A 17,792-nucleotide genomic window follows, 5' to 3' on the forward strand; every position below is an offset into this window, starting at 1 on the left:
GGATATTAAATGTTACATGTTGGTTAATGAAGAAAATAAATTGATGTTTTTGCTTTGAATCCTTTAATGTTTTTATTTCACATTTCAAAAGAAAAAAAAACTTTTTAGTCAGTTACATTTACTTCACAGTTAAAAGTTTAAGTTACTGCACTGAAAAATCTTTTCATACAAACGCAGGATGGCGTTGTCATGACGACCGACACTGTTGTATTTACATGACATTAAAATACTTTATTTAAAAAAGCTTAAAATTGGAAATAACTATAATAAGACTCTCTGATCTGAAAGCTGCTCCACAGAGGAAGAAAAGACCGGAGACCTGGATGAGTCCGGGTCGGACCTCTCATCCTCCTCTCATCCACAGTTCAGGAGGTCCTGTCCGGTCCGACCTCCTGAGCTCATCCAGATATTCGATGACTCCTTTGCTTTGGAGGTTTTTTAGGTCGCAGGTGAATTTGGCTTCAGAAACAGGTCACATCACTTCTGCTGTTTCCTTCCTGCTGCTACAGAAACTATAAACTCTCAGGGTAGTTTTTATCTGAGAGGAGGAGCCATGGCCCTGATCATCTTCATCATCTTCATCTCCATCTTCATCAGGATCAGGGCCAGACTCCACTCTCTGCTGCTGTGGGACAAGAAGGTGAAGAAGGACCCCCCCACCACCACCACCACCACCACCACCTGCTGGTGACGCTGCTGTTGAGTGTGTGTTGCTTTGTGCGGGGGGGGGTGGGGGGATGCACCAGGGATCAATTTCAGGCCCTCTTCTGTTCACACTGCAATAACTCCTCTGTATGCAGATGATACTGTATTATATCCTAATCTCTGTTTCCTTCCTCAGGGTGATTTCCTCTCTGAGTCCCTTTTGATCCGGAGGGAAACGATCTGGTCCAGCAGCTGACATCTGTGCGTCAAATCCTACTTCGGACCTTCTGCGTTAATCGGAGAGATTTTCCTGCGACGTTCATCAACCTGTGATGAAATGTTGATAACTGAGGTCATTGATCCCATCATCCCACTTCCACTTCTCAGAGCATCTGCAAATAACTGGAGGGAAATTATCCTATATTTAGTTTTGGTCTCTGTCCGACAGCTTCCAGGCGACAGAACCAGAAGAGGATCATGTGATGCTGAAGACAAACAAACGCAGTTTGTCTCCGGAGAATTGACGTCTGTGTGATGGAGGCTAACGACTGTGACGTCTGAGCCGCTGGTGAGTTTCTCCTCAAACTTCTTAACGTGAAAAACGAACGCTTGTGGTGATTTTGATAAACTGCACGAGAGTAGAAAATGGATGATGAGTAAAGTCTGACAGAAGATTATAATCTTCAGTAATGTTCGGTATATGATTTTTATTTGAGCTCTACAAGTCAAACTGGGAAAAACAGACAAATGTGTAAAGATATCGGACGATGCAGACGGAGGATTAGAAAACAGACGACGGGTTTGGACCAAAGTTAAATACAAAATAATAAAGCTGCTTCCTCTCGTCAGTATTTGTCACAGTGTGTGTTAGAGTGTGAATACTCAGGGAGCAGGAAAACTTTACTTCAGCCGTGGAATCAAACTGACGGTGGAAACTGGTAAGACATCTAGTTTTTTGTTCATGTGGATAAAGTTTCTTAATCTGTGTTTTTAAATTAGACTCTTTTCTTTTGAATAGTTTAACTGGACTCACTGGGGACGGTCCAGTAGAAACTCTCTGTGACAAATGTACAAGATTAGATGAATTTAACAGTTAAACATATACAAATCAATGTTGTAGTTTTATTACTTACATTTTCACCAAAATACAAATTCACAGGAGATAGAAAAGACCATCAATTCCACAGACATGAAGAAAATCATATCTAAGAATCTAATGAATTCAAACATTTAAGAGATACAAATATGAATTTGTCGTTGATATGATGAGGTTTGTGTGTTGTGAGAGGTTTGTGTGTTGTGAGAGGTTTGTGTGTTGTGAGAGGTTTGTGTACGGGTGTGAGTCTTGGTGTGTCTGGATCTGGGAACAAACTGGTCTTCAGTGGTGGAGTGAGGCTGCTGGTGTCCTCAGGTCTGTAAATTAATTCATAAATGTTTATTATCACCATCGGTCATGAACATGAATCACAAGTTGAATCAAACCGTCTGTCACAGCCACAGTACGAGTAAAGTTTTATTCAAAGATAGTACAGTGTGCGACTGGTTTTTGTTTAGCTGTTTGTCTGTGTGTGACTGGTCAGGGCGGATACACAACTGTGTTTGGAAGTGGAACAAAGCTCACTGTTTACACCAGTAAGTAATACTACTATATGTATATATATATATATATATAAATATATTTATATATATATATGTATTTATATGTGTGTGTGTTATGTAATATTCTTGTGACCACAGTTGTTTTACAGCAGCAAGTCAGATAATGAGATTCATTCAACTTCAGAATTGATTGATCTCTGTCATTAACAAATCCAGGATAATGTTTTTATCTCAGATTAATGTTCATCTGAAAACATATGATTTCTATTGGAAGTGACATTAAACTAAACACAGTAAGTTTAATTCTTCTAAACTCTGAAGAATCGCAGTGAGAATCTTAAAATAAAGAATCATAACCGTAATAAATTCATCAACCAGCTGCTCACCTGCTCATTAATATTCACATGTTAGTTATGATCCGAATGTTCGACGGCAGCTCTGAGTGACTGAGCATTAAACGGAATGTGAACGTGTTGTCATGAGGTTTGAGAGCTGGAGGACGGAAGAGGATTTATACAAGTGGAACCAGATTAACTGTGGAACCCAGTGAGCACTGGTTTAGATTCTAAATATGACTCTATGGGCATTTTACAATATTTTATACATATACATAAAGTATCTGAATTAATTTGTGTAGTGGCTCCACTGTAGTAAATCTATCATCTCTATTAAATTCACAGATGAAAACAGAACATTGTTGAATGAAAGTGTCGTATATAAAAATAAGAAACCAGCTGGTTTCAATTATTAAGATTGTCTGTAAATGAAGTGTGTTGAGGAAGTCACAGCTGAGTTTGTGTTGTGAGGTTTCATGTTGTGTGAATACTGGAGGTTCATATAAGATCGTGTTTGGAAGTGGAACCAGATTAATCGTGGAACCCAGTGAGTACTGATATAGATTATATATATATATAAATCCCTTTTATATAGAGGATTGTTAACTCAAACTCTCCTATGTTTTATTACATAAAATCAATAATACATCTCGTTCATTGTCTGTACTGTCACAATTACCATTTAACGTATAGCACACTATAGTAGAATTATTCTTTATTTATTCGTTTCAAATATTCAAATTCTGTTCAGTTTAAAGTGTGTAGATGAAGTGTGGGTGAAGTGCACAGCGGAGTTTGTGTTGTGAGGTTTCACGTTGTGTGAATGCTGGAGGGTATAAGATGATCTTTGGAAGTGGAACCAGATTAACCATTGAACCCAGTGAGTACCGATATAGATTCTAATATTATTCATATAGAACTTTATTTAAAACAATGTGTTGTGCAGGAAAACAAACCAAAACAAAACAACAGATGATTGGAGAATAAGTAAATAGTAAATATCAGAAGTTTGATATAGAATATGTTTAATTTGATTATATTTAGTTGATGTTTTTTTATGAATGAAGTTTAGGTCAGATCATGTCACAGTGAGTTTGTGTTATGAAGCTTCGTGTTGTGTGACTGGTGGAAATCAAAAGTTGATCTTCGGAAGTGGAACCAGATTAAACGTTGAACTCAGTGAGTATCGATATAAATTAAAATATATCCGTATGAACCATTTTCAAACAAACTTTAATATAACACATAAAATCATAAATTCATTCATCATAAGAATCAGGATCGATGTATCTCTGATCATCTGATGTATAAATATAACAAGATTAAACATTGAACCCAGTGAGTACTGATATAAGTTATACACTTCATTAATATGAATAATCTAAAAGAATAATAAATATATCTAGTATTAACAATGTTACTTTATTTAGAGTCTCACTAGAAAATGTATTTTTTTTAATGAAGTTTGGCTCAGTTTGTGTTATGAAGCTTTGAGTTGTGTGACTGACACAAATCAAAAGATGATGTTTGGAAGTGGAACCAGATTAAACATTGAACTCAGTGAGTACTGATATATAAATATAATGTATATATATATATATATTAAGTGGAACCAGATTAACTGTGGAACTCAGTGAGCACTGGTTTAGATTCTAAATATGACTCTGTGGGCATTTTACAATATTTTATACATATACGTAAAATATCTGAATTAATTTGTGTAGTGGCTCCACTGTAGTAAATCTATCATCTCTATTAAATTCACAGATGAAAACAGAACATTGTTGAATGAAAGTGTCGTATATAAAAATAAGAAACCAGCTGGTTTCAATTATTAAGATTGTCTGTAAATGAAGTGTGTTGAGGAAGTCACAGCTGAGTTTGTGTTGTGAGGTTTCATGTTGTGTGAATACTGGAGGTTCAAATAAGATCGTGTTTGGAAGTGGAACCAGATTAATCGTGGAACCCAGTGAGTACTGATATAGATTATATATATATATACATCCCTTTATATAGAGGATTGTTAACACAAACTCTCCTATGTTTTAATACATAAAATCAATAATACATCTCGTTCATTGTCTGTACTGTCACAATTACCATTTAACGTATAGCACACTATAGTAGAATTATTCTTTATGGAAAATCGTTTCAAATATTCAAATTCTGTTCAGTTTAAAGTGTGTAGATGAAGTGTGGGTGAAGTGCACAGCGGAGTTTGTGTTGTGAGGTTTCACGTTGTGTGAATACTGGAGGGTTTAAGATGATCTTTGGAAGTGGAACCAGATTAACCATTGAACCCAGTGAGTACCGATATAGATTCTAATATTATTCATATAGAACTTTATTTAAAACAATGTGTTGTGCAGGAAAACAAGAAAAACAAAACAACAGATGATTGGAGAATAAGTAAATAGTAAATATCAGAAGTTTGATATAGAATATGTTTAATTTGATTATATTTAGTTGATGTTTTTTTATGAATGAAGTTTAGCTCAGATCATGTCACAGTGAGTTTGTGTTATGAAGCTTCGTGTTGTGTGACTGTTGGAAATCAAAAGTTGATCTTCGGAAGTGGAACCAGATTAAACGTTGAACTCAGTGAGTATCGATATAAATTAAAATATATCTGTATGAACCATCTTTCAAATAAACTTTAATATAACACATAAAATCATTAATTAATTCATCATAAGAATCAGGATCGATGTATCTCTGATCATCTGATGTATAAATATAACAAGATTAAACATTGAACCCAGTGAGTACTGATATAAGTTATACACTTCATTAATATGAATAATCTAAAAGAATAATAAATATATCTAGTATTAACAATGTTACTTTATTTATAGTCTCACTAGAAAATGTATTTTTTTTAATGAAGTTTGGCTCAGTTTGTGTTATGAAGCTTTGAGTTGTGTGACTGACACAAATCAAAAGATGATGTTTGGAAGTGGAACCAGATTCAACATTGAACTCAGTGAGTACTGATATATAAATATAATGTATATCCTTACACACAAAGTATTATATATTAAGTGGAACCAGATTAAACACTGAACTCAGTGAGAACTGGTTTAGATTCTAAATATGACTCTATGGGCATTTTACAATATTTTGTACATATACATAAAGTATCTGAATTAATTTGTGTAGTGGCTCCACTGTAGTAAATCTATCATCTATATAAAATTCACAGATGAAAACAGAACATTGTTGAATGAAAGTGTCGTATATAAAAATAAGAAACAAACTGGTTTCAATTATTAAGATTGTCTGTAAATGAAGTGTGTTGAGGAAGTCACAGCTGAGTTTGTGTTGTGAGGTTTCATGTTGTGTGAATACTGGAGGTGCAAATAAGATCGTGTTTGGAAGTGGAACCAGATTAATCGTGGAACCCAGTGAGTACTGATATAGATTATATATAAATATACATCCCTTTATATAGAGGATTGTTAACACAAACTCTCCTATGTTTTAATACATAAAATCAATAATACATCTTGTTCATTTTCTGTACTGTCACAATTACCATTTAACGTATAGCACACTATAGTAGAATTATTCTTTATGGAAAATCGTTTCAAATATTCAAATTCTGTTCAGTTTAAAGTGTGTAGATGAAGTGTGGGTGAAGTGCACAGCGGAGTTTGTGTTGTGAGGTTTCACGTTGTGTGAATACTGGAGGGTATAAGATGATCTTTGGAAGTGGAACCAGATTAACCATTGAACCCAGTGAGTACCGATATAGATTCTAATATTATTCATATAGAACTTTATTTAAAACAATGTGTTGTGCAGGAAAACAAACGAAAACAAAACAACAGATGATTGGAGAATAAGTAAATAGTAAATATCAGAAGTTTGATATAGAATATGTTTAATTTGATTATATTTAGTTGATGTTTTTTTATGAATGAAGTTTAGCTCAGATCATGTCACAGTGAGTTTGTGTTATGAAGCTTCGTGTTGTGTGACTGTTGGAAATCAAAAGTTGATCTTCGGAAGTGGAACCAGATTAAACGTTGAACTCAGTGAGTATCGATATAAATTAAAATATATCTGTATGAACCATCTTTCAAACAAACTTTAATATAACACATAAAATCATAAATTCATTCATCATAAGAATCAGGATCGATGTATCTCTGATCATCTGATGTATAAATATAACAAGATTAAACATTGAACCCAGTGAGTACTGATATAAGTTATACACATTATTAATATGAATAATCTAAAAGAATAATAAATATATCTAGTATTAACAATGTTACTTTATTTATAGTCTCACTAGAAAATGTATTTTTTTTAATGAAGTTTGGCTCAGTTTGTGTTATGAAGCTTTGAGTTGTGTGACTGACACAAATCAAAAGATGATGTTTGGAAGTGGAACCAGATTAAACATTGAACTCAGTGAGTACTGATATATAAATATAATGTATATCCTTATACACAAAGTATTATATATATATATATATATATATATATATATATATATATATATATATAAAGTAGAACCAGATTAAACACTGAACTCAGTGAGTACTGATATATAGATATAATGTATATCCTTATACACAAAGTATTATATATTAAGTGGAATCAGATTAAACACTGAACTCAGTGAGTACTGATATATAAATATAATGTATATCCTTACACACAAAGTATTATATATATATATATATATATATATATATTAAGTGGAACCAGATTAAACACTGAACTCAGTGAGCACTGGTTTAGATTCTAAATATGACTCTGTGGGCATTTTACAATATTTTATACATATACATAAAGTATCTGAATTAATTTGTGTAGTGGCTCCACTGTAGTAAATCTATCATCTCTATTAAATTCACAGATGAAAACAGAACATTGTTGAATGAAAGTGTCGTATATAAAAATAAGAAACCAGCTGGTTTCAATTATTAAGATTGTCTGTAAATGAAGTTTGTTGAGGAAGTCACAGCTGAGTTTGTGTTGTGAGGTTTCATGTTGTGTGAATACTGGAGGTTTAAATAAGATCGTGTTTGGAAGTGGAACCAGATTAATCGTGGAACCCAGTGAGTACTGATATAGATTATATATATATATATACATCCTTTTATATAGAGGATTGTTAACTCAAACTCTCCTATGTTTTATTACATAAAATCAATAATACATCTCGTTCATTTTCTGTAGTGTCACAATTAGCATTTAACGTATAGCACACTATAGTAGAATTATTCTTTATGGAAAATCGTTTCAAATATTCAAATTCTGTTCAGTTTAAAGTGTGTAGATGAAGTGTGGGTGAAGTGCACAGCGGAGTTTGTGTTGTGAGGTTTCATGTTGTGTGAATGCTGGAGGGTATAAGATGATCTTTGGAAGTGGAACCAGATTAACCATTGAACCCAGTGAGTACCGATATAGATTCTAATATTATTCATATAGAACTTTATTTAAAACAATGTGTTGTGCAGGAAAACAAACGAAAACAAAACAACAGATGATTGGAGAATAAGTAAATAGTAAATATCAGAAGTTTGATATAGAATATGTTTAATTTGATTATATTTAGCTGATGTTTTTTTATGAATGAAGTTTAGCTCAGATCATGTCACAGTGAGTTTGTGTTATGAAGCTTCGTGTTGTGTGACTGGTGGAAATCAAAAGTTGATCTTCGGAAGTGGAACCAGATTAAACGTTGAACTCAGTGAGTATCGATATAAATTAAAATATATCTGTATGAACCATTTTCAAACAAACTTTAATATAACACATAAAATCATAAATTCATTCATCATAAGAATCTGGATCGATGTTTATCTGATCATCTGATGTATAAATATAACAAGATTAAACATTGAACCCAGTGAGTACTGATATAAGTTATACACATTATTAATATGAATAATCTAAAAGAATAATAAATATATCTAGTATTAACAATGTTACTTTATTTATAGTCTCACTGGAAAATGTATTTTTTTAAATGAAGTTTGGCTCAGTTTGTGTTATGAAGCTTTGAGTTGTGTGACTGACACAAATCAAAAGATGATGTTTGGAAGTGGAACCAGATTAAACACTGAACTCAGTGAGTACTGATATATAAATATAATGTATATCCTTATACACAAAGTATTATATATATATATATATATATATATATATATTAAGTAGAACCAGATTAAACACTGAACTCAGTGAGTACTGATATATAAATATAATGTATATCCTTATACACAAAGTATTATATATATATATATATATATATATATATATATTAAGTGGAACCAGATTAAACACTGAACCCAGTGAGGACAGATTATACACATTATATATTTTAACATGTACAAAAGCAAAATAATTGGCAGATATTTCAATGATCATTATAATCATAAATAATTATAAAATCCCAATCAACATTATTAACACTACAATATTGTATACAGTCTCTACTGTACAGTAAGTAATTCACATGTCATTTGAACCTTTATAATATTTATTAGATTGATGTAAATAGTGATGAATGTAGAAGGTTTCTCTCTAAATGTCAGGATGTGCAGTTTGTGTGTTGGTGTTTCATGTTGTGTGAATGTTGGTGTGAATAAGATGATCTTTGGAAGAGGAACCAGATTAACCATTGAACCCAGTGAGTACTGATATATAAATATAATGTATATCCTTACACACAAAGTATTATATATATATATATACATTAAGTGGAACCAGATTAACCATTGAACCCAGTGAGTACACGTTTACATCATGTTCACACGTGTTCACCGAAAGAAAAACAAAACCTCAGGTAGAATCTTTAACTTCAGGAACTAAGTCACAGAAAAAAGGAAGTTTCGCTGAATCCAAACTGGAGAAAGGATCTTTTTTCTTCAGGAGGTTTGTTTGTTGCTCTGCTGAGTTTGTGTTGTGATGCTTCACGTTGTGTGAATGATGGATCTGGAGTGAAACTCATGTTTGGAACAGGAACAAAACTCAACATTCAAACAAGTAAGATCCAATATCCATGTAATATCTGATCAATAGGAGAACATGATTTAACTTAAGTTTCAGCAGGTTTTAGTTTTATTTGGACTTAAAAGCTTTTTTTTATTGACTGAAGCAGATGAAAGAATATTATATATAGATATAATATTCATATCTATATATAATATTCTTCTATATGTATATTAACAACCAAACTACATGTTTTGCTCTGTGTTTGAAGCTGTTTAAAGTCGACACTTAAGGTACAGGAGTTCTTAATTATAGGTTTATTTATATGTGGTTAAAAAACAATCTGACACAATTAATTATGAAGCCAAAAACAAACTGACCTGTTTTTTAGGAGAACAACTGTGTCTGTAGTTATTGTTTGGATCAGATTCATTGTGCGACTCTTTCTGGAACTGATCAAATCGTCTTTGGGGCCGGAACCAAACTTACAGTAAACATCAGTGAGTATCACATTTAAATCAGTCTGCGTCTTTCTGCCGGATATAGGATGATACTGGAATAATTCTGTTTCTACAAAAGGAACATTTATTTATTTAATCCTCAAAATCAGCTTTGTACATGTAACATTAATTATAGATTGGTTCTTATGGCCTTAATTCACTTCTTAAATTTTACCCACTAGTGGTTCAGTCTCTACAAACTACGGTTGTTTACTACAGACTTGATTAAATGTACAAAACTTTGTTTTGAAACTCAAGTGAATTTGCCAAAGATGTGATAATTGATCAAATATCTAAGATTTCGATATAAAATCAAATTTAACTTAATCTTATAGTTGAAGAATTTAAAATGTTTTGTCGTCAATAGAAGTAAATCATAGATTCAGCAAACAGGAAGTGAATTTATGATATTCAGCGTAATAAGTAATAACGTTGGTTATTGAATCCAGTGAGTTTTAACTGTATTGATGTTTTATTTAGATACTGAACAACTGAAAGTGTCAAATGTTCACAATGTGAGTTCAGTCCATTGTGTGTTTCAAACATTTGTTCTTGTTCTTCTGAAGTGAAACAGTTTGCTGATGATGTGAAGTGTGTGTGTATATATATATATATATATGAATGAATTGAATTTGCACAGGAAAAGTGTTAGTTATTTTTATTCTATCATTTCTCCATTTCTTAAAGCTAATATTGTTCTTCTATTACAACAAATGTTTCTCCTCTCATGAACATCAACGTTTACTTTACGGTTTAGTTACGGTTAGTTCCTGTTCAGTATGTCGATGTCTCTTTATAACACATTCAAACACTTTGAGTGCTTCACAAGGTAAAAGGTACAACAAGGAAACAGCAACACGCAAAACATCAAAATACAAATGGTTAAAATAAAATAAAACAATTTGATGAATTCAGCTGCGATTAAAAAACGTGCTCAAATTAAAAAACAACCCAAAGAGAAGAGATTTGTTTTCACAATGATTTCAATTGACAAACACGTTTATGGATTTAATCAATCGAGTTAATTTAGTATTATTGATCTTTTTTAGTTAAACGGCTCTATAGAGTTTTCTCGTTAGTTGTAAAGACCTTTATGAAGTGAAGTGTAGTTCTTGTTCAGATGAACTTCACTGTGTGACGGCGTCAGGAAGCAGGAGGCTTCTGTTCGGACCAGGGATCAAAGTCACTGTGGGAAACCGTGAGTTAAACAGGCAAAGAAAACAGGACTTGTTCGTTTCATTTTACACAAACACTCACTTGTTATCGTAAGAATTAAATCACATAAACATAAGTTATGCGATGGTTTGAAATTCATGATAATCCCCAAACAGTGAGGATTATTTAACGAGTCTGTTTCCACTCAGCCGTCAGTCACAGCTCGCTGCCGAGCAGCTGGTGAGTCGGGGTCGTTATCAAACCGACGTTCCATGTAGAAGTTACAATAAACATTACAAGTTATTCTACATAAATAAACAGAAAACCAAGGACAGGACCAATATTTAAACTTCTGCACTTTAAACTATTTGTTTTAAATGTGAAAACATCCTCACGAGTCATCAGACCATAATTAACCTCAAAGAACATTTAACTTTACAAATGTTGTCACAGAATAATTGTTTGTGAATTTGTTGTTGCTCCACATATCTTCAGAATTAATTTTTGTGTGAGCGGCTGCGATCAATATCTTTATAGATCTATCTATAAGATCTATAGATCTCATTATTTCACCTGAATAACTTAAATCCATCCTGATGAGAAATCATTAGTTCTTTTTGAAGTATAACTATGTGAAGTATGAGGAAGTGATTATTGTTCAGAGCCGATTCACTGTGTGACATCATCAGGGTCAGGATGGAAACTTATTTTTGGAAAAGGAACCAAACTGATGGTGAAGAGCAGTGAGTAAAGTTCAGATATTTAGAAAATGTGTATATATATGTATATATATATGTATATATATATATATTTACCATATAGAAGAAGTTACTGATCCACTGTCAGTCAACTTTATGTTTCCAAACCTTTAAACTGCACCGAACGTTGTGAGTGCTGATGTTAAGTCAGTGATATCATTTAAAATATTATAAAACCATTAACCAGCCAAGAGCAGGTTGAGTTTAATGACTGTTTATTAAAATCTGTTAGAAACTAAATTCATCATGTTTTTTTATTTGTATGTTTCTGAGCTCCAGATGTTTTTCTTCAGTCTTTTTCAGTTTAATGATAAAAGTGTCGACAAAATGAGATTTAATAAAAGACAGAGTGACACTCGTCATCTGCGCTGGAACAACTGGAGAAAAACTAATTCAGATTTTTTTGACATACTTTTGTCATTAATAAAAAACAAGTATAGAAAAGTGATTCTCATTTAAAAAGGGTTCTGGTAAAATAATTACACTTTTAATATTAAATAATAATATCTAAACTAAATCAAATCGGGCTGAGGAACTCAGATTCCTCCAATTCCAAAAAGACATTTCTGTAAAATATAATATTCAATGTAGTTATATGGTGTTAATATTCATGGTACTGTCAGTTCTGTCACATAAGATGATTCTTTGTTAGTGTGAATTCAGAGATAATAAATATTTATATATAAATAAGTATTACTCACTTTCAATCACAACAATAAGAATAATACTGTAATACTGAGCTTGTTCTGATAAAACCAGCATTCGGTTGTGTATAAAACTGTAATAATAATCATCCTCAGTATGATTATGTGTATGAAGTGAGACTCAGTTTTCGTTCCTCCTGTCGTCGCTGTGTGAATCTCGGAGGAACCAAACTTCTCTTTGGCAGTGGAACCACTTTGTTGGTACAAACCAGTAAGAACATGAGCTCCCTTCAACTTTCTGAAAATAATAATTAATAAGAACCCAGTGTTTGTTTCTAGAACCAAGTGAGTGGCTTCCTTATAATTAATATACTAAAAGTAAAATTTAAAGTAAATTCAAATGTTTCCATGAGAGGATTCTGCAGTTTGTCATAATTCTACATTTTGATCTGATAAAGAAACAAAACCAAAAGTAAATCTCTGGTTCGACTTCTCGTTTGGAGTTTGTTCAGAAAACTTAGGTTTGTTGTTCTAAACTTATTTATCTTTATTTGAACAGTTTCCTCTTCATCTCCGTTTCAGACACAACAAGGAAATGAAGTTCACATTAATGTTTGAGTCAATTTAATTTAAAAGAACAACTCTTACTGAACAATTATCATTTTTATATATTTTTGTGCTGAGAAAGTTACCAACTAAAATATAATTCAAAGAAATGAACATAGAATATAAAATATGTGCTGATCAAGTTTCTGAAGGAACTGGAGTTATTGCTCATCCTCCCTGAACTGTGTGACTGGTACTGGTTTGCAAAAACTCCAGTTTGGATCTGGGATTAAACTCATCGTGCACAACAGTGAGTAAAATCTGATTAAAATCTGAATATAAAAATATCTATTTCTTTTTATTGGCCATTATTTTCTTTTGAATCATAAGAGAAGATTGGACATGAAGGTTTATATGATAATAACTGAAAGATTCAACAGCGACGTCGTGTAAACATCCAAACACTCGCTCAAATCAACAGATACCGTTTTATTTTTATAGATTTACATTAAGTCAATATCTGGGATGAGAATTTCAGAAATTACAAATGAATTTATTCAAGAAAAATTAATTTTTGAATTTTGATGAATTATTTTTTATTAATAAAACAGTTTTCAGTACTTGAAAGTAAGTGTGAATATTAAAATGAGGATGGTGATCAATGACGTTAATGTAGTTTGTCACATTGAAGTTTTTTCTTGTCAAGTAATAAAACAAATCAAAAAACAGAAGTAGAGAAACACCATCAATAAACTATAAATAGATTATTTCACGTGAACGATGCAGTTTCAATCTGTAACTAAAGGAAATGTTTCATGAACAATAACTGAACCGACTCGATTCAACTGAGTCACAAAATGAAATCTATTAAACACATTTCAAACTTTCAAACACGTTAAAGTTTCATCACAAGCGACAGAAAAACACAAACTGTAAACGATGAATGTTTGTTCGGTGACAACATGAGACGGATGAATCTTAGATTAATTTCTCAAACTTGAATCTTAGTGGATTCAGACTCAGGTGGTTTCTGAAAGCTGCTCATTTACTGTGTGAATACAAACAACTACAAACTGCTGTTTGCTTCTGGGATCCGAGTCACAGTCTTTTCACGTGAGTGATCTTTGTATCTGATTATACATTTATGATAACTTACATTTATACATTCGGATTTAACCACCAGGTTTTATAACAGAAAACTAATTTGTAATAATTAACCTTCAGCTCAGGGTTATTCGTCAAAGGTTTTAAAAGATAGGAATCACTATTTATTACATTACATTTATTTATAAGTTGTAGAAAATAATTTTCAACAGAAGAACAAAAACTAACAATCAAAGTTTGAAGCTACAGACTCGATAATAAACTAATTTATTAAATATGTTTCATTTAAATAGTATTTAAACAGAGTATTATTATCAAAGTGGTTCTGTTGGTATCAGCAGCAGCGACACGTCTCACATTTCAATCCTTACAAATTACAAATAGATGATTTCAGATTCATACCATATGAATTTGTTAATATACCGTGAACCTTTAACAACACACAACAGAATAAGTGGTTTTATATGATGATGCAATTGCTCACGTGTGATGCCACAGATATTCCATAAATGTATTAGTATACTATTATACAGTACTAACACACAACGTGAATAACAACATCACATCATCTTTGTCAGTTTGATGCCGAGCTCTTGGTTTTTGTTACGACTTCACTTCCTGTGTGAACAACAACGTTCGGCTCCAGTTTGGATCTGGAGTCCGACTCACTGTCCGGTTCAGTGAGTTCCTCGGCTGCATCATCACACAATATCCTGTCTCTGATCAGTCGGACAAATCAAACAACAATTCTTTAATAACACAGCAGAGATTTTCTTTTTGTTTCACTACATTTGAAATATTTAAATTATGCACAGAAAACTAAACACAAAAAAAATCATCTATTTGTGCCACATTTGACAGTTTCATGTTAAATCTCACAATTATATGAATTCAAGATGAAAACACAATTTTTATTTTCGGGCATTTTTCTATAAAATGCCTGAACCTCTTATTTCTCAGTTTTAGTTCTACTTTGTTAAACGACTCATATATTTGATAAAGGTTCTTAATATTGATCAAAATGAAAAGCTAATAATTACACGTGGTTATGTTTGTACTGTGATATCAACAAACAACATGTCGTCTACATTATCCTCGTATAATTTAGTTTTATCAATATTTCTCCTTAGACAATTTGTTGTGGAAATTACAACAACAACGAACTCCAGGATCCGAGTGGACATTGTGTTGAGTTCATGTTTGTTTTTGAATCTGGTTTGAGTTTCACTTCGGCCTTCATCAGTTTGATCGTCAAACACCGAACTTCACGTCAGATTGTTCGGTTTTGTTCACGTGAGTCTTTTGTCTTTTCAGGAGACGATTACGAGCCGTCCTACTATGAACTGGAAGACAAGACGGGAACCGTCAGGGCGTGTCTGGCCACCGGATTCAGCAGGAACAACGCCACCCAGGAGAATGACCTGTTTAGAAACCACACAGCAGCGAACAGCAGCCGAGCCGTCCGGGCGCCGGACGACTCGCTGCACAGTGAAGTGCTTCTGCTGTCAGAGGATCACAGAGGAAAGTGTGACCCCGGTACGTGTGAGCTATGTAATAACACATCTGTAACATCATGATCAACACAAATACATGAAACACAACATCAGTGATATTCAGAATAAATAAAGGCGGCTGAAGTATTTGATTTGTCCAAAGAAGACTGTGTTAAAAATGTGTCATCATTAAACATGTGAAGTTAAATGTTAACATGACACTTTAACTGCTGAACAGCTCAATCATCTTTGTGAAGACTAATAACTACTTGTTGTGTTTCAGAGGAAAATGACTCTGGTGTTTGTGTCGATACTTTGGACAAAGGTTTGTGTTGAATTATATCGATCAGTTTAATAAGTTATATGGATCAGTTTAACAGCTGTGGTTGTGTTGTGGTTGATTTGTTGTGTTTGATTTGTTGTGTTGTGGTTGATTTGTTGTGTTGTGGTTGATTTGTTGTGGTTGATTTGTTGTGTGGTGGTTAATTTTTTGCATGTGGTTGATTTGTTGTGTTTGATTTGTTGTGTTGTGTTTGATTTGTTGTGGTTGATTTGTTGTGTTGTGGTTGATTTGTTGTGCTGTGGTTGATTTGTTGTGTTTGATTTGTTGTGTTGTGGTTGATTTGTTGTGTTTGATTTGTTGTGTTGGATTTGTTGTGTTGTGGTTGATTTGTTGTGTTTGATTTGTTGTGTTGTGGTTGATTTGTTGTGTTTGATTTGTGTTGTTGTTGATTTGTTGTGTTGTGGTTTATTTGTTGTGCTGTGTTTGATTTGTTGTGTTGTGATTGATTTGTTGTGGTTTATTTGTTGTGTTGTGGTTTATTTGTTGTGTTGTTGTTGATTTGTTGTGTTGTTGTTGATTTGTTGTGTTTGATTTGTTGTGTTGTGGTTGATTTGTTGTGTTTGATTTGTTGTGTTGTGGTTGATTTGTTGTGTTTGATTTGTTGTGTTGGATTTGTTGTGTTGTGGTTGATTTGTTGTGTTGTGTTGTGGTTGATTTGTTGTGTTGAATTTGTTGTGCTGTGTTTGATTTGTTGTGTTGTTGATTTGTTGTGTTGTTGATTTGTTGTGCTGTGGTGGATTAGTTGTGTTTGATTAGTTGTGTTGTGGTTCTCAGATGTGACGGTGAACACGGTGTCCCTGCTGGTCGTGGCGTTGCGACTCCTCTTCCTGAAGACCGTCGTGTTCAACGTGCTGATGACGCTGCGGCTGTGGCTCCGTCACTGAGTCGCACACATCAACACAACCTGTAAATTCAATCATATTTTAGCTTCTTAACTTTTATTTTGATAATCATTTTCAAGCACAAAGAGAAATCCTGCTTCAGTCACTTTTTATTTTTCTCTTTTTCTCTTTCAGTAAATTTCCGTTTTGTTTCTTTGAAAGTGAAACTTTCTCTTGTCTTGTTTTTTTATTCGCCGACAAATGAAGACAAATCAAACGTCAATAATTATCAATACTTCCTGCACAGTTTTTTAGATTAAAAGTATTCTTAAAGCATTGAAGGCCCTTTTCTCTTTGGCTTTTAATGTGAAACCCCTGCAGATTTCTCTGAGAGTAGCGTGTTCTTAACATGTTCATATTCAGTCCGATGTTCGTAATGTTCTTCTGGTTTTATCTTGAAAGGTTCCTCTGAATAAAATCTGTTATTATTATTATTCAAAGTTTGGTGCTTGTGTCTCAAATTATCAGTTTTGTGAATTTCAAACTTTAACAGATTCATTTTTTGGATTAAAGTTTCTTCTTAAAGGTGATTTTATTTTATTCAACATAAGATAGTGTAATTTTTGTTTTATTTTCATGAAGAGTTTGTAACTTGTGTAATAACATGTTTATAATGTATGTTCAGTTCTGTTTAAATCTTTTATTTTTCAGATGAAAATGTCTCAGAGAAGAAAAAAATAAAATTGAATGGAAACTGAAAAACAGACAAATCGTCTTCTGTGATTGGTCTTTCACGTGCACTAATGACTCCTTCACGTGCACTGATGAAACTTTCACGTGCACTAATGACTCCTTCACGTGCACTAATGAAACCCTCACATGCGCTAATGAAACCTTCACG

At 32.8% G+C, this 17,792-nt stretch overlaps 1 protein-coding gene across 1 annotated transcript; it reads left to right on the forward strand.

Moving 5' to 3' along the window:
• Positions 1-553: 553 nt before the first annotated feature.
• LOC133018148 (M1-specific T cell receptor alpha chain-like) lies at positions 554-17,560 on the forward strand. The gene is made up of 5 exons (XM_061084464.1): positions 554-627; positions 11,107-11,225; positions 15,549-15,770; positions 16,011-16,052; positions 16,845-17,560. Exons 1-5 carry the CDS (start codon positions 554-556, stop codon positions 16,952-16,954), a joined length of 567 nt encoding a protein of 188 aa, XP_060940447.1. The 3' UTR covers positions 16,955-17,560.
• The last annotated feature ends 232 nt before the right edge of the window (positions 17,561-17,792 follow it).

The sequence above is a fragment of the Limanda limanda genome, chromosome 13 (assembly GCF_963576545.1).
Source record: "Limanda limanda chromosome 13, fLimLim1.1, whole genome shotgun sequence".
Lineage (NCBI taxonomy): Eukaryota > Metazoa > Chordata > Actinopteri > Pleuronectiformes > Pleuronectidae > Limanda > Limanda limanda.